Source organism: Armigeres subalbatus, chromosome 2 (genome assembly GCF_024139115.2).
Source record: "Armigeres subalbatus isolate Guangzhou_Male chromosome 2, GZ_Asu_2, whole genome shotgun sequence".
Classification (NCBI taxonomy): Eukaryota; Metazoa; Arthropoda; class Insecta; order Diptera; family Culicidae; genus Armigeres; species Armigeres subalbatus.
The window spans coordinates 131,084,310-131,104,768 of NC_085140.1; the positions used below are offsets into that span (position 1 = coordinate 131,084,310).

Genomic DNA, 20,459 nt, shown 5'->3' on the forward strand with positions numbered 1-20,459 from the left:
TCTGAGAAATACCAACTTTGAGAATAATGTCTCGAAGTTGGATCCCAGTTCGAAACCCTTTTGGAAATTAACGAAAATTCTTTAAAAACCTCAAAAGCCAATTCCAGCGCTTAAAGAGGGAAACAAAATTTTATTAACAAATGGCGAAAAGGCTCAAAAACTTGCTCAGCAGTTCGAGAGTGCCCATAATTTTAGTCTAGGTCTCACTAGTCCAATTGAGGATCAGGTTACACGGAGCTTCGAAGACATTCTCAATCAAGAGACCCTTCGTTGGGAACTAATTTGGATGAAGTGAGATCTATTACTAGAAAATTTAAAAATATGAAAGCCCCGGGTGATGATGGTATTTTCTACATACTTATCAAAAAACTTCCTGAGAGCTCTTTATCCTTTTTGGTTAATTTATTTAACAAATGTTTTCAATTGGCATACTTCCCAGATAAATGGAAAAACGCCAAAGTTGTTCCAATTTTAAAGCCGGACAAAATCCAGCTGAGGCTTCTTGTTTACCCCTAAATCAGTTTGCTTTCTTCAATAAGCAAACTGTTTGAAAAGATTATTTTAAATAGAATGATGGTTCATATTAATGACAATTCTATTTTTGCTGATGAGCAATTTGGTTTTCGCCATGGGCATTCAACCACTCATCAGTTATTAAGAGTTACGAACTTAATTCGGCTCAACAAATCTGAAGGATATTCGACTGGAGTTGCTCTTCTTGATATAGAGAAAGCATTTGACAGTGTTTGGCATGAAGGTTTGATTGTAAAATTGATGAATTTTAATTTTCCTCTGTACATTATTAAACTGATCCAAAATTATTTATCAGAACGCTCACTGCAAGTAAACTATCAGAATTCTAAATCTGATAGATTACCTGTTAGGGCTGGTTTCCCTCAATGCAGCATACTGGGGCCCATATTGTATAACATTTTTACTTCTGACTTACCTGATTTACCACCAGGGTGTCAAAAATCTTTGTTTGCAGATGACACAGGTCTCTTAGCCAAAGGGCGAAGCCTTCGTGTCATTTGTAGTAGATTGCAAAAAAGTTTGGATATTTTCTCCACTTACTTGCAAAAATGGAAAATTTCCCCGAATGCTTCCAAAACTCAGCTTATAATTTTCCCACATAAGCCGAGAGCTTCTTATTTGAAACCTTCTAGCAGGCATATTGTCACTATGAATGGGGTTCCAATTAATTGGTCTAGCGAAGCTAAATATTTAGGACTTCTGCTAGATCAAAAAATAACTTTTAAAAATCACATTGAAGGCCTTCAAGCCAAATGTAACAAATATATTATATTATGTGTCTATATCCACTTATAAACAGAAAATCAAAACTTTGTCTTAAGAACAAACTTTTGATTTACAAACAAATTTTTAGACCTGCCATGTTGTATGCTGTGCCAATATGGACTAGTTGCTGCAATACCAGAAAGAAGGCACTTCAGAGGATTCAAAATAAAATTTTGAAAATGATTCTGAAGTTGCCTCCGTGGTATAGTACCAATGAACTTCATAGAATTTCTAATATTGAGACATTGCAACAAATGTCCAACAAAATAATTTCAATTTTAGACAAAAATCGTTGCAATCTTCTATTGCAACGATTAGCTCCTGTACCCTTAGTATAAATTAGGTTAAGTTTAGTTTAAGTAGAAAACATTGTAATTCCTACATGGTTTAATTCAACCAGAGGAAATATCCTAACTGCCAGAGGCAATTGAAATGTATTAATACTAACTAAAAGCGTAACATAGCAAATAAGGATGATAGTGTTAAGAAAACACGGAACACCTAGTCTAAGAGATAAATGCATGTATTAGATAATTAGCCAATAAAAATAATAATAAAAAAAAAAAAAGAATATGTTTGTGTTTGCACCGTTTGCACGAATCAAGTGAAAACCATTTGTTGTCATTCATGTTTGTTTACAAACGTTAATTGCAGTAGAGTTTAGGTTAGCAACAGCTCCATCGTTACGACTGATCCATATCCACGGTATCCACATCACAGTTTGTGTCCTTGTCGCGGTGATCAGCAGTGAGATATATTCAAAACACCGGGTCTACGTTGATAGGATTGTCGTGGATGTTTATTACCAGTGAATTGAACCGGAAGCCTCTACTCGTTTTCGTTTATACGCTAGAAAGCATTGTGTCCAAAGTGTATGTGATTATGACCTTGTTGACTGTGGATTTTCATGATCAATTTTCGCAACGCAGCTGTCGTGGTGAGTCCATAATTATTTAATGCACGAAACCATTCTACTAGTGTACTTTATAGTCATATTACTGAATATATACTTGTTGTCATTCCCGTTCAATGTACGGCATCTCCAACGACCAATGTCGTCCGTAAGTTTTCTCATCTTAATATATTCATTTGAGTGACCTTATCTTTGACATTTTTTCCTAATCGTCATATCAATAAGGGACCGACTGTTTACTTCGATGACATTTGCTTCCAGGGTGCACACTGTGCCACCAAAGTACTCTTTAATGGGTAAAAAAGTACCCATTATGAAGTTAAATAGTTCAACTCATTAAAAGAGTAAAGAGCGTTTACTCATTAATGAGTAAACCGCTTATACGTCAAATTAGCGAGTGATTTTTACCCACTATCACCGAAAAGTTTGGCCAGAAAATGTGTGAAATTCACCCTTTATTATTTTCAAAAAGCATCTACTATGGTGGGAGCTGGGATGTAAATAAATTTTCATTTCATTAAATAAACACTGGAATTATTCGCAACTATTTTATTTACTGCATAATAAACGTTATGATTCATAAACAATTATACCTTTTTTGGTAGCATAGGTAGCGCTTTTTCACTAACTTACTAACTAAGTTAACTTAGCCATTCCGTACATTCCCGGCGTTAAATCTGGCCAAATCGATGCGCTTTCCGTCAGCGGATCCAAGGATTCGCGGGTATTTAGATTCCTCCTGTTTTCCTCCGTGATTTTCAGCAAACATTGGATAGCGTTGCAGTGGTTGCACCCTCGGTAGCACCAACAGTTCCAGACGCGGTGTATCGCCTCAAAACGGCAAGGGGTGTATTCTCCTCGGTGTTCTCCGGCTTGCGCATTTTGACAAATGCATAGAGAGGAATAGTTAGCTGAAATAATCAAAAGTTAATCTTTAATTTTATCTTGCAAATCTAAATAAAACGAAAATAGTACTCACGGTCATTCCGTTCGCTCGAGATTGCTTCAGCCTTCCGCGTTTATTCACCATCAAGATTTTCAAGTCGATTTTCACCCATTAATGGGTATAATCATTCTCCTAAGAAATGGGGTAAAAATACGCATTATACAAAATTTTTAAGTACCCATTATTTTGACAGCTTCATATATCATCAAAAAATGGGTCCTTTTAACTCTTTAATGTGTATTGCTGGGTTTACAGTGCAAGTGCAGGTGCAAAAGTGTAGACAACAACCTTTCGTGCACTATGTTTACGGTACTCGTCACTGAGTGGCGATACCGGCGTTTCTATCTGTTTTGTTAAGCCTGCTACTCTATGTTCTGAGATTTTCAAAAATTTTACCATGAGCTCATGGAAGAATGGTAGTTGGAAATCGATAAAATGTATGGGAAAATCATGTATTTTGAAAATTTATGGAAAATGGAGGTGTTTCAGAAGAAAGTAGTAATAAAAAATGAAGTATGAGGTGGAAAGATTATCTCCTGCACTTAGTTTGCACTGATTAGTAGTCTAATAGTGATGATATTTCGGTTTTACTACCATTGAAAAAACGCCATCTCTTACATTAATCGTTTTGACTGGTACCTTATTATCGGTTTGAGATTGATCAGTACTTTCTGTGACTAGAAATTAGTAAAGCATTACTTTTAAAATTACTGTTTTCTGTTTTCTTTTCAGTGAATGAAGGAATTGACGACCTGCAAACTTTCCTCGAACTAGACAGCGATGATTTTGCACGTCTTAAGCTTCGCACCAAGGACATCAAGTTCATACAACGTGTGCAGAAGGAATTTTACGATGATCCAGTACTTGAAGAAAGACTTGAGGAGTGTGACGAGGATGTCCGAGATAAAGTTCCAAGCTCTGTAGAAGAACCTGACGAGACACAGTACGAGGAAACAACGCCGGATGGTAGTAATGAATTGTTCTAGAAACAGTAAGTTTATTGAATCACGTATTTGGCATGTTTATTCTTTCTAAAGAGTCATATGAGGGTATGAGCAATGCCGAGTAGTATTTCCCTATGTTGCATTGATGTATCTGATGATACGAGAAACCATTAAATTATTATTTTTTTGTTTTAGATCATTGACGTAAACGTTATTTTCAAACGCACTCCAAATGGTAGAGAAGTCATCGAGCTACTAAAGGAAGGACTCAAACCGAATGACAGCTGTATGAGTGCAATAAAACGGATTCTATGTGATTACCTTAAATCAGCATTTGGATTGTAAGTTCATTCACATTTTTTGTGACCTAATGAAACAATAATTTTAAAACTTATAGGCGTCCGTCGGCTTACCACAAAAACTTGCTCGCTAAGAGTCTTGCCCACACTTATCCGGCACTGTCGTCAACAACATTGGATGTGCCGCAAGCTTTGTGGTTCCATCCCAATGGCCGGGGTGAACATCGCCACAGTGGACGCTTGCATTACCATATGGAATACTTAGCAAGGACCTCAGGCAATCGTATCATCAACCGACGTAAACTGCAAGTCGAGGAGATCAAAATTGAAGAAAATGATTCCGGAATATGTTCAGCACAAGACATTGACCTGGACGCAGTGGTTAGTATGGATTAATTTTGATATGGGTAATGTATTATGGACTAGTAAATTACGTAACGTTTCAGTGGTTGAAAGTGGTTCAGTTTGAAGGTTTGAATTCATACTAATAAATCAAATCATCCATACAAAAAGTGTTACGAAGTGAACGGAATGGCTCTGACATTGCACACTCCTGCGTTACGTAATTTATGAACGGGTCTTTTTTGTGGTTAAGATGAATTGGCCTCTTTCGTTCTAATTTTTGTTATTTGTCGTATACTGAAATTATCAATAACTTTCTTTACAGACTCAAGAACTAAAATTCCTTTGTCCAGGACCGTATACGAAACTACGCGCAGATGAACTTTGGCATCTAACCTTCCATGAACGTCAGGATTTACGCCTAAAAAAACATTCTTCACCTATCTTGAGACGTATCCGGTTGCAACCGCATTTAATGGTTGTATGGTAAGCATATATACTTGGCATTGGGCACTGTTTCTTAACGTTTCATGGTGCAATATTCGAAATGTTGTTCAAAACATGACGCGTGCATCACTAAAATAATTACCTTAAAAGCATTTTACAACAAAAGCTAACATTTTAACCAGACATATTTTTTATTTACAGATTTTGTTGGAATTTCGTACAATGCATCCGAACGCACCTGACTTCTCAAAAAACTCGATGATTTGCAACCAAAACTATTATCGCGCTATTGCGAGCTCTTCAAATACGTGAAAGATGGTAAAATGAAATTAATTGGAATCTGATGACAAATAATTTCACCTACAATATCATTTTTAGATTTTATTCGAATGCTCATGATCGTGCGGCAGAAAAGTCCAAGCCGTGGAGCAAAGCGAACTCGAGATGCAGATTCAACGAAAGATGGGGAATTGTAAAATGGATTAAGGTATGTGTTTATTTTTTCTTATGATAGCCCAAAATATTTAATGAAATTATTTAGCGAGTCAAACTTAAATAGTCATTTGTGATTGCTTGATGATTACTGCCATTTCACTATCGAGTAATCTAGTATCGAGCTTACTTTTTACAATTGTTTTTGCATTACAGCCTGAAGATCAGTATCCGGAATCGAATGAGGTGCCGATGCTTTACATCAAGGGAAACTTTCTGGAGAGTGGTTCAACCGCTGCCATTACATGGAAACAACATAAGATTTTAATGGAATCAGACCTTAAACATTGCTTCCGTGTGCTTTGTGAATCTATGATAGTATTCAACACTAGTTGTCAGCCTACAGATAAGCAGTTCTATGCGTTCATTTCCAATGCTCTTCTAGGAGTAGGTCAATTAACTACGACAGGTGAACGTCTCATGCAAAGTATTGCTTAATTTTGTTTTATTTGATTCACGTTCGCCTTCAAAAGGCTTTTATTTCTAACGTATTAAACATAATACGTTACCCCCGACATTAAAATGTTCGTTTTAAGTTGAAGCATTATCAATAAATAAAAGATCTGATTAACTAAACAGAACTGTAATAATTTAATCTTGAAACCACTGAAAAAATAGAAAGACGTTTGGATCGCTTTATGTTGATGCTGATTGCCTACTCGTTATGTAATATGCAATAAAAGTGTTTGATATGGTAACGGATTTAGAAGATTGGCGCTTTCACAGTTTATAATTTAAAATTATTTATTTTAGTTTTTAAGAATTAAGGGGCAAGCCAGAGTAAACGCGACGCGACTCACGTAAAAGAATAACGATCATTATCAACAGGCTGTCAAATTGCACTGTCGCGTCGCGTCGCATCGCATCGCACGTCGCGTTTACTCTGGCTTCGCCCATAGGCTGTGATTTAATAATGAGAGCAGCGGCGCGCTTCGACAGTTAATCCATGTCTTTTTTGTCAAAACGTGCCGTTGTGCTCACCACTCTTGCTGTACAATTATTATGCTACTGAGGCCATAGGAGAAGTCAATGGCTTCATGTTTTATTACGCATGATTATATACAAGACATTACGCGCAACATTTTTTGGTTATATAAGAGTTAAAAAATACCAATAGGTGGATTGAGCACCAAAACACCTTAGAAAATTACCGAATTCCGTCATAAATATGTACTGGACTACTCAGCTTCTGACATTTGACATTCAAGTAAGTTTGACGAACGGTTTTCAAAATAATGTGCTGAGCTGTCGCCAAACGATAGCAATCCTATCGGTACTTTTTGACAGCTCACATAATTTCCAATTTTACCGAACAATCAGCTATCATTTCAATTACCGAACAGATCACCGAGCTCTCAGCTGTTATAATCTCGTCAAAAAAAAAATACTGAGTTCGGTAAAACGAAAATAGTGTGAATAGAATAGGCGTGTGCTGAAACATGTCCCGCGTACTGAGGAATCTCGTCTTACTCAAACGTTCTAGTATACGACCGACGTGAGCCATGAATCGGGAGTGAGAAAAGGGTACACTAGATGTGTTGGTAAAATGTAGGGGTTTCTACTCCTAGAAGACAAGGCTACAGATATTGTCCCGAGGACTTTAGGAGGAAAACTATTTGTACACTAATAAAAATCCACACATTTTTATTGGCAAAAATCTAAAGAAATTTACAAATAAATTTTATGTGTGCGTTAATAACCACCTGCTATAGGAGAATCCACATAAAGTTTATTAGTTAATAAGGGTTGTGTGTGTTCCCACATATATGCTATGTGAATGTACATAGACGTTATGTGGAAAATGCTTTAGTCAAAATTTGGGTGTGCTACACATAATGAATATGATTGGATTTTTGTCAGTGTAATGTTGTGTATAAGGTTATATTAACTTTTCTACTGAACAAACTCGACGAAAATATAGAGGAGATACCATTGTACCAAGCTGCCTTCTTCTGCAACCGATCGGTTGAAGACCACATCTTCACGGCTAAACGGATAATTGAGGAATATTGGAACCATCAAAATTTCTATATGCTCTTACTGGATCTCAAGTAAGACTTCGACTCGGTGAACCAGAAATCCCTAGTGGACGCATTACGATACCTGAATGTTCCCAACTACCTTATCAATAGAATAATTCGATTGGGGTTGAACGATCGCACATCACTTCGATGGAAAAACCGAAGAACCCCATCTGTAGAAAAAGAGAAAAGTGCAAAACAGGGTTGCCCATTATCCCCAAGGCTGTTCAACTTAGTTCTACATCACATTCTGATGAAATGAAAAGAAAGCCACGAGAGGAGCCGGCCAAGGGCCGAAAATCTCGTTAATAAAGATAAATAATAATAATAATAATGAAAAGAAAAATTTCTCCCTCAATATCACTAGGCCAGCGTAGCACTATCAAGCTACCTATAATCCTCGCGTACGCAGACGATATTCTCATCATCTGTAAGGATCTAACTTAACTGCAGGCCATTGTGGACCACCTTAAGGAGCTGTTATTACAAGTAGATCCCTTACTGTTCCCTTTGAAATTTTCCGTTAATAATAAATACGGAGTATAGTCTTTTAAGGCTGTGAACCATTCCACCGATTCGTTTAACTTTTAGTTAAAATTTAACAGTTCGATGGTTATTTTCCCATCTTAGTTAAAAAAATTCCCCGAAGCCGACCCATTTGCGATTTGACAGATTGATAGTTATTTGGAACAAAATGGATTTGGCGCCAATTTTTTCGCGAGCAAAGTTTAACCATCGAACTGTCAAAACTAACCATGCTCCGGAGCAGGGTTATTTTTAACCACGGAGAAATAACCATCGAACTGTCAAATTTTAACTAAAGGTTAACCCTTAAATGCGCAATGTTGTTTTGAAATAACAAATGAAAATACGTTTAATGTTAATAATTTTAATGGTAGTTTCCTTTTGAAATATTTTCGCCGATTTCTAAAAAAATCGCCTTGCGCCTTTAAGGGTTAAACGAATCGATGGAATGGTTCACAGCCTAAAATTTCTTGTTGAAAACAATCTCAAGAAATAAAATTTCTCCAAAAGTATTATGTATGCAGCCAAAATTGTTTTGTGGTTAAAACATGTTTTATTTAGTTCAATCAAAATTAATTGCCTATTTCCAGGGATTAAACCACCCGACTTGGACATTAATTTACAATGTTGTGAAAACTCATATGTGAATATGTACGTTATGTGGAAGATGTTGCTTTGGAAAATGTATTGGAGGTAACCACTTTCCCTTCGATGGGACTCGAACCCATGACCCTATAGTACGCTAGACTGGTGCTTTAACCAACTAAGCTACGAAGGACCTGGATGAGGATGAGGATGAGTTTTCACAACATTGTAAATGTTTTATTCGTTACAAGTAATCTCAAGTAATACTTTTGCAAAAGCATTACAACTTATCTTACTAGGTGACAGATTAAAAGTAACAAATTTCAATTCAATTAAACGAATATATTAATAATTGTAGGCAGAACTTAGTCCGAACTGATCGTAAGATATCCAATGTCTATCAAAAATGCGGATACAGGGACGTAAAAAATTGCTTCGATGGACATAACGGCGAAGCCTAGCAGCACAGACAAACAGACGTAACACTAGAGAAACTACCATCGACAATGATTTCAACGATCCATTTGAATTTGATTGATTGCGTGTTTCACAACTAGGGGCGCTTGCGTGGGGCTCCAGCGCCTTCTGGTGACAATGTCGTACGAAAAATTGTTTCGTGTAACATGCTCGCATGATGGTGTCAGAGGAGTTGGACGATGGATTTTTCAAAAAAAAATGTTGTTACGTCTGGTTCAATCAAAGGTAATTGGTAATTTTAACGTCTGTTTGTCTGTGCTAGCAGTATCCGATACTGGGGAAACATGGTTCGACACGACAGAAATCACTAACTCCAAGCGTACAATTTTGTGGTACAATCTTAATTTAAGTGGGCCATAAAGAAAATGTAGACCGAGTGACAGTTGGTTCAATGATCTAGACAAAGAACTAAGATCGATGGGAAAAGAAAGACAAGACTACCAGCACATACTTAATTATAGATATAACTTGAAAAACGAGGCACATAAGCTGTATCTCACACGAGAACAATCAGACAGTGAGTAATCTGACCAACATTTAAATCATATTGAATAACTATTGTACCGCTCAGAAGAAAATTCCTTCGCTTTTTTTTAATCGCAACAAAATATGAGCGCAGTTGTGCGTCGCTTCCGTATTGAGTGGTATGCCTTTGAAAACGCGAGTACTTTTAAATCAGAATTTCGTAAGGAGTTTCCTCAACATTAATAAATTATATTAAAATCTATTCGATAATATTAGAAATAATATTTAACTAAGAAAATTATGTTTTATTAGGGAGGGACTGAAAACTGTCTCTAAATTAGTAATTGTCGGGAAGTATTGAAATATCTCCCAATTTCAAGCCTGTACAGTGGGCCTGGCCGATTTAGTATTTGTGTCATATTTATCTATGCCGCAAATCTTAATACTGAAAAGAAAATGCTCGGAAATACAACCGACATTTCCAGGATGCTTTTCAATACTGGCTCCCGATCAATAATGCGTAACAAAATTAAATACAAGGGAAGTTATTTATTTCAGAAAAAATTGGGGTTGTATACAAGACACGACCGCTCGACGTAAACTACGTAAAACCAAATATAGTACACTGAACCAACTATTCCGCTCTATATAGAAGAGAAGGAACCATCCCACGACAATACTACCCAGCTTTAGCAGCATCTCCCACTCTATGAAGGAGCAGGGACTCCACTGTCTGGCGGTTGGGCCATCCCGTTCATACAATCCAGTTCAATAATAGATAATACCCTAAAAGTAGGCAATTATCAAGGATTGGAACGCGCTGTATAGGGGATGCATGATGCATGAAAGAACTTAAATGTTCAATAGTTTAGCGTTGATAATCAATAGTTTCAATACTACTGGCAAATTGGTGGAAAGTTTACGAATCGATTGATATATAAATCATTAAAATCCATTGAAAGATAAAGGACCTATTAATGTTACAAATCTTACATGATTTCGTGACGGTCTCCAGTTTTGAAATTCTCATTTGACACCCTGTATCCGAGTCTTCCCCTTAGACGTAGTTTACGTCAAAATATTGTAACAAAATGTGTTATAAATTTGGCTGGTTAGTTGTTAAAATAACAAAAATTATATCAAAAACTCCTCTAACCGTAACACAATTAAATCAGAAGTTAATACTTTCATACCAACATTATAACAAACGTTGATATAATTATACGGTACAAAAATCTACTTTCATGGTAATTGCCTACATCACGGTTAAAAATCTGGTACGCTACAACGACGGATTTCGATCCATTCATTTCATTTATTTAGTCTACATCTAAACAGATAACACTGAATCAACAATTTGACGCCACAATGCACGGTTCGAGGCTGCATCTCTCCATCCTCGAATACGCCCCACGCTCGCCAAGTCGTTTTGCACCTGGTCTGCCCATCTCGCTCGCTGCGCTCCACGTCGTCTCGTACCTGCCGGATCGGAAGCGAACACCATCTTTGCAGGGTTGCTATCCGGCATTCTTGCAACATGTGCTGCCCATCGTACCCTTGCGGCTTGAGCTACCTTCTGGATACTGGGTTCGCCGTAGAGTTGGGCGAGCTCATGGTTCATTCTTCGCCGTCACACACCATCTTCTTGCACACCGCCAAAGATGGTCCTAAGCGCCCATCTCTCGAATACTCCGAGTGCTTGCAAGTCCTCCTCGAGCATTGTCCATGTTTCATGTCCGTAGAGGACAACCGGTCTTATTAGCGTCTTGTACATGACACATTTGGTGCGGTGGCGAATCTTTTTTGACCGTAGTTTCTTCTGGAGCCCATAGTAGGCCCGACTTCCACAGATGATGCGCCTTCGTATTTCACGACTAACGTTGTTGCCAGCCGTTAGCAAGGGTCCGAGATAGACTAGTTCCTCGACCACCTCGAGGGTATCCCCGTCTATCGTAACACTGCTTCCCAGGCGGGCCTTGCCGCGCTCGGTTCCGCCCACAAGCATGTACTTTGTTTTGCCGCATTCACCACCAGTCCAACTTTTATTGCTTCACGTTTCAGGCGGGATCTGTTGAAAATCGTACCCCGGCTGTTACACCCGGCTCTCCGCATGACACCTTCTAGCGCAATATTGAACAACAGGCACGAAAGTCCATCACCTTGTCTTAGTCCCCGGCGCGATTCGAACGAACTGGAGTGTTCGCCCGAAATCTTCACACAGTTTTGCATACCATCCACCGTTGCTTTGATCAGTCTGGTAAGCTTCCAGTCAAGGAAGCTGTTCTCGTCCATAATTTCTCATAGCTCTACGCGGTCTATACTGTCATATGCCGCCTTGAAATCAACGAACAGATGGTGCGTTGGGACCTGGTATTCACGGCATTTTTGAAGGATTTGCCGTACAGTACAGATCTGGTCCGTTGTCGAGCGACCGTCAACGAAGCTGGCTTGATAACTCCCCACGAACTCATTTACTAATGGTGAGAGACTGTAATTGCTAGGATGGGCAGTATGAGGACTGCCAGAACAAAGGCCTCGGCAAGCTTGGCTAAGCAACGGCCTGCCGTGTGAGGCTGGGTTTCACAAATACCTCTTTTCTTGGCTAGCTCGGCCTGGAGAACCCTCTTTGGTCTCAAGATCGGCTGGTGTGGAATTTACTTGGCAAATCAGACCTCGGATATGTGGGAGTTTAAGAAAAAAACTTATGTATTACACCTTTTTCGGTATATTGCCCTATTCCGTACAAAACTGTGTGGGTGTGTGTTAGGTGTAATGTGTCTTATAATTAATCTACCTGGCCGGCCGGCAACTGCTGGAACTGTGACGAGACTGGATCGCATTCGAGGTCAGCGACGAGGAGGAGGGTAGGAGTATCGGTTCGCTTGACACCGGCCAACGACGATACGGCCTTTTCGTTATCGTTGTAGGTTAGATCACTCTGAACGCGCAACGACGATATAGCGGCCCTCGGGCCAGCAAGGCTGGTTTGACCACAGTGGAATCGGGATTCTGGGTCCTGGGCTTCTGAGTCGACGCCGCCTGGGGTCGTAACCTCAAAACGGTAACCTGTAGATAGGGCACCTAGATGTCTGGCGTTTGTTGCGGTGAGGACTTTTGTCCAAAACTACACGGGTCCTAATCACATGAGAGAACTTTCTTTTAAAACCTGACCACAACTTCGATTGCACTTTGCACCAACTCATAATCGAGTCACATACCTGATTCGTAATTTCGTATCTAACGAACTTGTTAATTAAAACCTTTCAGTATTTCTCACGTCTGGTCTGGCTGAAGCTCTAATGGAAAGTAGCCCGATTTCTCACCTACGCACTACCTTGTCCCTCATTAATACATTCGTCTCATTAGCTCCGATTGTTTATCGCTTCCCTTATAGTGATCCACTGAACTTTAACTGTTCTACAATTCCATCTTCAGTTTTCTTGTAGTATACTGTGACAGTGTTATGATTTTAACCTAGGGGTATTGTGTATTGGCATTTGTATTATTTAAATTTTTGAATTAATTATATATTATAACAACAAAAAACATTTTAACGTAGGATAATCAAATTCTATTAATCTCACAGACTTACTGTAACAAACGGTAACACTACCATATACTCCCTCTAGAAAATAAACTTTACACAAAATAAAGTTTATTTTCATTTAAACTTTCCCTAACAAATTAAGCCCAGGCTTGGGACAACACTTCTGGTGTTTAACTCGACTCCTGGGAAAAGTAGCATTTTGAACGCGAAATTCAACAAAATAGTAAACTGGTTCTCAAAATTCGAACAAGTACAATTTTACGCGCTTTACCCTATTGCTTTGGTTATTTCAACTGCAAGAAAATCTATCTATACGTATCTCTACTTCGCTTACTGATAGAGCATCTCTCAAGCAACACAATAGCCATTTGCTTTCCAAACAGCTCTGTGTGGTTTACAGTATCAGGTGTTATGGCAAAGAAGCAGGGAATATTCAGTGTTCTATTGTAAAAGAATGCTTCCTATTTGAGTGCGGAGCTAAACCGGTTGATAATTGCTACTAAGCGCATTGATTGTCTTCATTTAGCTGTTGTAATCACCTTCGTCGGTTCGACAGTCTCAATGAGCACGCTACTCGTTTGGAGGCAATAGTAGTGAAGAAGGATGAATATATGAATACAAAAGGACATATGCACTGACACCTAACACGCAAGCTTGAGCTCCTACCTAATTTCTATTCTTACTCTGTTTACTTTTAGTGATCGATCGATGCTTATTACGGATAGACAACAAACGACTCAACATTAGACTTTCTTTATTTTGGACGAAACATTCGACATAAACGAACGAATAGCAAACTTGGGTCTTTTGGTGCTGACTATAGCGATCTTATTCAGATTCAGCGATTCCGGGCTTCAGATCAGCAGCGGAGAAGATCCCTATGTTCTTCCCCTGATCATCAGCGAGCTCATAAGAATTGGTGCCTCTACGTGCGACTATTGTACAGGATACGTAAGCTGGTCCCAACTTCGCATTGTACATATCGGCTGCAGACGACTGGCTGAAATTGCGACGATAGACGTGCTGGCCAACTTGGTACACTGGTGACGGTTTATGATACCGAAGATTATAATTACGACGACTGTGATCATATGCTTTGTCGAGATTTTTCCTAACGATCTCAGCAAGCTTACTATCGATAACCTGCTTCTGCTCGATGCGCTCTTGGTGAGACAAATCTCTCACATCAACCTCGTGACGGTGTTGATCGCCAGCTGAGACTATCTCGTGACCAAATACTATTCGGTACGGCGAAAAACCGGTTGATGAATGTAGAGTGTTGTTTATTACATGCTCTACCTCCGAAATACGTGTGTCCCACAACCTCTGATCGGTTTTAACGTAGGTTCTTATTGAAGCATTGATACTACGGTTGAGCCTCTCCACCGGATTGGCTTGACTGTGGTGTCTAGCATTAGTCCAATGTTTCACTTGGTACCGTTCAAGAAACTTTTTAAAGTCATGACTGACGAAACTCGACGCATTGTCGGAAATGAGAATTTCGGGAACCGAAAACCGTCGGAACCACTGTTCCTCTAGGACTTTGATCGTTAGGCTGGTCGATATTTTTCGAACGGGTACTAACATAGTCCACTTTGAGTACTGGTCCATCATAACTAAGAGGTGCGCATTACCAGACCGACTTCTCGGCAATGATTGAATATAATCAATGGACAGAATCTGAAATGGTTTAGTTACTAGCCGGGGTTTACCCATTTCAGGGTGCTGCGAAACATTGGTGGGTTTTGCTTCTTTGCACATCCGACATTGTTGGACGTGCTTCTGAACTGACGCGGACATTTTTGGCCAAAAGTACAGCTTTCACTTTTTACGGTCTAGTGTTTTCTCGTAGCCGCTATGCAAAGAATTGTCATGCTCTTGCTCTAATACTTGACCACGTAAGTCAGAAGGAACACAGAGCTTCCATTTATGGGTGTAGTCTAATACATCGGTTTTAGTAGGAACAAGCTTATAAAGCTTCCCATCTTCGATTTTATAATCGAGGTTTCCCTCAGGAGACTCTCTCACTTTTCTTGTGAGATCGGAGTACCAGGTATCTTCTGAGCCCGTAACATCGAAACACTCGACGGCTCTCGACAGAGCATCGGGAATAATGTTATCTTTTCCACGTCGATGCTTTATCTCGAGATCGTAGCTCTGGAGCTCGATACTCCAGCGGCTCAATCGCGACGATGTTCGCCACTTACCGCGCATGATGTATGTGAGCGCAGATGCATCTGTAACGACAACAAAGTGTGTACCCTCTATGTAGGGACGGAATTTATCAATAGCGCACAGCACCGCTAAACCTTCCTTCTCAGAAGCCGCGTATGCTTGCTGCGCTGGCGTAAGCTTCTGAGAAAAGTAGGCGACGATCTTCTCACCGTCGTCGTGCTCCTGCGTCAATACTGCCGCTATCGCCGTATCGCTCGCGTCACTTTGAATTTGGAATGGTCGTGAGCAGGGAATCAATTTTTCTGAAATGCACTTGCGAAACAAGCGACAAAAGAGAACCAACGACAAAGCTTTGTTTTTGTCGGAGATAATAATGACAAAGATCCGAAAATTTTTGTCAGCAACAAAAAAGAAGACAATCTTGTTGTTAGCTTTTCATTCCGTTATTTTGCATTATTTCTAATGCAAATTTTGGTTTTATGATATCATAGTTTCTCCTTTTATGGAAATATTCGAGAATCGAACAATGATTACAAAATTAGCATCGTATTCTCGGAAATATCAGAGCATGCAAGGGAAATGATTCTTGTCATATTGTGTTCGGGTTCTGATAAAGGTTTGTCGCTAGGTGCGTTTGTCAGTAACAAACTCTGTTGACGACAAAGAGTAGGATTGTTAGGCGGTGCTCGAATATTGATTCCCTGGTCGTGAGAAATCGGGATTGCAGAGAATAGGAGCAGCTACTAAACATTCCTTAATATTAATGAATGCTTTCTCCGCTTGCTCATTCCATACAATGGTTTTTGGCTTTTTGCGAAGCAAATTCGTGAGAGGCGCAGTGATCTCACTAAAATTGCTAATAAAGCGGCGGTAGTAATTCGCCATGCCTAAATAGCGTCGAAGTGCGCGAATTGACGTGGGTCGCTCATAATTCACGATCGATTCAATTCGATCGGGGTTCGGTTTTAAGCCATTGGGTGTGAGCAAATACCCGAGATACGGAAGTTCATTGAGACAAAATTTGGATTTGTCCAAGTTGACAGACAGATTAGCGTTTCGGAGACGACGTGCTACTTCTGTTAAACTCTTTAAATGACCATCTAAAGTTTCGCTTACAATGACGATGTCGTCAAGATAAACGAACACTTCTGGTTCAAGTTCCCCGTACCCCAGTACTTCGTCCATCAGCCTCGAGAGGGTGGCAGGGCTATTGATGAGACCGAAGGGTAATCGGGTAAACTGATACAAACCTCTGCCTAACACCGAGAAAGCCGTATATCGCCTTGATTTGGGTTCAAGAGATATTTGCAGAAAAGCTTTCGTGAGATCGATTGTCGACAAATATCTACATTTCCCCAATCGACTCAATATGCGGTCCTGGTGAGGTAAGGGGTATGCATCGCGTTGGGTGCGGTCATTTAAACGGCGAGCATCTAGACATAGTCTTACCTCTCCGTTTGGTTTTACAACTGGTACGGTACTCAAAGACCAGTCGCTGTGACTTCTTTCAACGACCTGTTGAGCAATCAACGTGTCCAGCTCACAGTTAATTTTCGATTGCATTAGCGGAGATGTTGGGTATGGGTTTATGCGTATGGGTGGTGAGTTCATAAACTCTTCTTTGATCTCTATTTTGTGAGTGATCAAGGAGTCGTATCAAGATACTCTCCCTCTACCGCGATTTTAAATTGTCGTTTCACTAACTCAAGCTGATTGATCTGATGATCTGTGAGCTCGAGCTCTTTCTCGGGCTGGTCAATCTCGTCTACCTCCACTGTCGTCTGTACTGTGGGACGAATATTGAAAGCTCTCCAAAAATCGCCTGCTCCGAGAATCAATCGTCGGTGCAGTTTTGGTGCGACAATCATGGGAATAATTCTCACTTGGTTGTCGAAACAGACAGGTAAATCCACACAACCACTAACAGGGATTTTATTACCTGCTGCGTTGATTAGGGTGGTATTAGAAGGGCGTATTTTAATTTTAAGTGTTTGTAATAGTTTTTCGGCTCCTCTGCCTAATGCAGAGCGTTCTGCCCCGCTATCGAGGAGGCCAATTATCTCCCTTCCCATTATTTGTATTTTTACGAATGGACGTGCGTCTCCATCGTTATATATGAAAAGCTCTTCCAGCTCTGGTGATTCGTATGAATCAGTATCGGAAAAAGGAATGAAGCCATTATCTCGTAAGCTTTGCGAAACGTCTGTATTGGAGGGATTTTGACGGAAAAATTCAACTTGCCCTCTCAAGCCGAATTCTCCGCGTTTTTTGAACAGACTGGGCAAGTACTAGTGAATACATTACTGAAACCACAAACTCGGCAGAATCGCTGTAGCTTCTCTTTGCATTCACTGTAGTGGTGCCCTGATTTTCGACAATTATAACACACGCCAATTGGAGGCCGTTTATGGGTCATTCCGCGCCAAGTGACCGAGCACGCGCAATTAACCTATTTAAAAATAATGATAAATACCTAGCACATATTAATTTTGGTCCATTATTTTGAATAACCATATGACCATGGTGATTGAACCGCCCCTTCGTCCAAAAACCCCTCCCTGTTTTTGGAGATTTTAAAAAACATGCTATTTTCAAATATCGATATCTTAGCCCCCGATAAAGCTACAAGAAACTTTAATACCAGTTTTCCGCTTGAAATTTGATGAAGTTTTTAGAAAAAATACTTTAAATGCTGAGCAGTGTTGCCAACTATATTATTTTCTTCACAAAATAATAAAAAAGCATTTTTCTCAAAATACGTATATTTTTTCTTCGATTTCTCAACGGATTCGAGCTTAACAGACTTTTTCCAGTCGGAAACACTTATCGATACAAAGTAAAATGCGCCGTTGCTGAGATATGGCAGCTTTAGTAAATCTTATTTGGGTCATTCCGCGCCAAGTGACCGAAAAAAAGTAAAAACTTGCAGGTGAATACTATGAATTCCAACCAAATCAGGTGTATCTACTTACTTTGGGTCCACATTTCGAAAAAGTATTTGATCCGACCGTTTGAGTCGCCCCTCCGGCCAAACACTCCTCCCTGTTTTTGAAGATTTTTAAAAACATGCCATTTTCAATAATCGATATCTCCGCCCCTGATAAAGCTACAAAAAACGTCAGTACCAGTTTTCCGCTTGAAATTTTGTGAAGATTTTACAAAAAATATTTCAGATGCAAAGCAGTGTTGCCAACTACATTATTTTTGTAAAAAAATAGCATTTTTATCAAAATACGTATATTTTTTTTAATTTCTCAGCGGATTTGAGTTTATCAGGCAATTTCCTGTCAAAAACACTTATCGACCCCCAGGGTAGTCGCGGGATAATCATTGATATGCCGCGAAAGACAACTCTTGATTCATACTTGAGTCCCTTTTTTGTCCTAAAAATGTATACCAGCTTTTAGATTTGAATCTTATAAGTAATGATTAGATTTGGAATACTAATAAACGAATGAGTAAAGAACAACACATTTTTAGTAAATAGCCTTCTTTAGGTATCCAAAACAGGTGAAAATATGAATGCTGAACTGAGCTGGTCGTCAAAATCCATGTCCAATCCAAAAACATTATAAATTCAATTGAAAATCTATTCGAAATCCAATCCGTATCTAAACCAAATTCAAACTAATCAAAATCCAGTCAAATCATATACAAATCCAATTTAAATCAGATCCAAATTCAATCTAAATCTAATCAAATCTAAATCCAATCAAAATCTGATCCAATTCAGATCCAAATCTAATCCAATCCAAAGCTGATCCAAACCCTATCCAAATTCAGTCCAATACAAAACTAATCCAAATCGTTTGAATTTCAATCCAAATCTAAATCCAATCCAATCTAAAACCAATCCAAATCAAATCAATGAAGGAATATAAAGTAATTTATTATGATTTGCTCAATATAACTCACTTTTTATTAAATTTCTAAAAGTCAATTCATTTTGCACCTTGTGGGTCGCAAACAATATTGGATTCTGCTAGACCCACCTAGCATTAGCATTAGCATTAGCATTGTTACGGTGTAATTCGTAGATTGGACACTAGTGATACTCATGTTTTACTTTTGAGATCCTTATCTAGAATGCTTTCAGAAATCAAGAAGGGGAGTGGTCCTTGATTCCAGTCTTAAACAAAAATAACAAAAGCATGAGGATTACTACTCCTGGCCACGCCCATCTTCACCGTAACTAGGGAGAGGAATGAAGTGTTGATGTAGTACTTACTTAACGAGAGGCCACCGACTTAGCGACACCCTCATAAGTACCACGGAGTTGGATAATGAGGAAGGTATTCGTTGGGTCAGGATTTGCCTGTAGCTGACAATGTAACCGTGGTAGATCTTACCCCGTAACACACCACGTAAAGGTGTCTACCCAGCATTACGGGTAAGATTCTGCTAGACCCACCTAGCATATCCAAAAAGTTTGGGAACATCTGTACTAAGGAATTAAAGAAGATGGGGTTCAAAAATGTAGCGTGGTTTATGGGCCACCCCTTATTGATTATAAATTTATGTTCTGACATAATTATCAAAATTTTATTATCTTCAGACGAATTTCAGTGTTCAGAACGCTTAGTAAGGAACATGAAAATGCGTTGACACAAAAGGTATTTTGTGCTGCCCCAATCTTAAGAGGGGTGATCCCCTCCAACAAGAAATCGTACAAAAAGTTCAGGGAAAAAAGAGTACAACAGCGTGCGTGAAGGAGGAAAACGGGTGCAGAAGCAGAAGCGTTTGGTTCTAGCGAATCTGACTGCCCTCATCAAGGACATTTTTTTTACTAAATTGGATTTATCAAATTCGACGAACATTGGCCGCCCGAATGCGTTTTAGCAGGAGTAGCAGGCACTTATACAGTATGTGTTTGTGTAATCCACGAGTACTTCAAACTGATGTTTACGGGAGCACAACTTGATCTCTCTTGAAACTTGAAGTTAATGGAATCAAAGCATTCCCCTCGTTTCAAGATCTATTGA

At 39.2% G+C, this 20,459-nt stretch overlaps 1 protein-coding gene across 3 annotated transcripts; it reads left to right on the plus strand.

Annotated features, from left to right (window-relative positions):
- The first annotated feature begins 1,963 nt into the window (after positions 1-1,963).
- Positions 1,964-5,654, plus strand: LOC134215118 (uncharacterized). 3 transcript variants are annotated; one of them, XR_009980033.1, is made up of 7 exons: positions 1,964-2,236; positions 3,891-4,149; positions 4,298-4,443; positions 4,500-4,782; positions 5,069-5,229; positions 5,392-5,508; positions 5,569-5,654. XR_009980033.1 is itself a non-coding variant. In XM_062694369.1 (5 exons), exons 1-4 carry the CDS (start codon positions 2,207-2,209, stop codon positions 5,500-5,502), a joined length of 570 nt encoding a protein of 189 aa, XP_062550353.1. In that variant the 5' UTR covers positions 1,964-2,206; the 3' UTR covers positions 5,503-5,508; positions 5,569-5,654. The 3 variants fall into 3 exon arrangements, 1 of the variants encoding a protein (XP_062550353.1); XR_009980034.1 differs by having other exon boundaries at positions 3,891-4,124; XM_062694369.1 differs by lacking the exons at positions 3,891-4,149; positions 5,069-5,229.
- Positions 5,655-20,459: the final 14,805 nt, after the last annotated feature.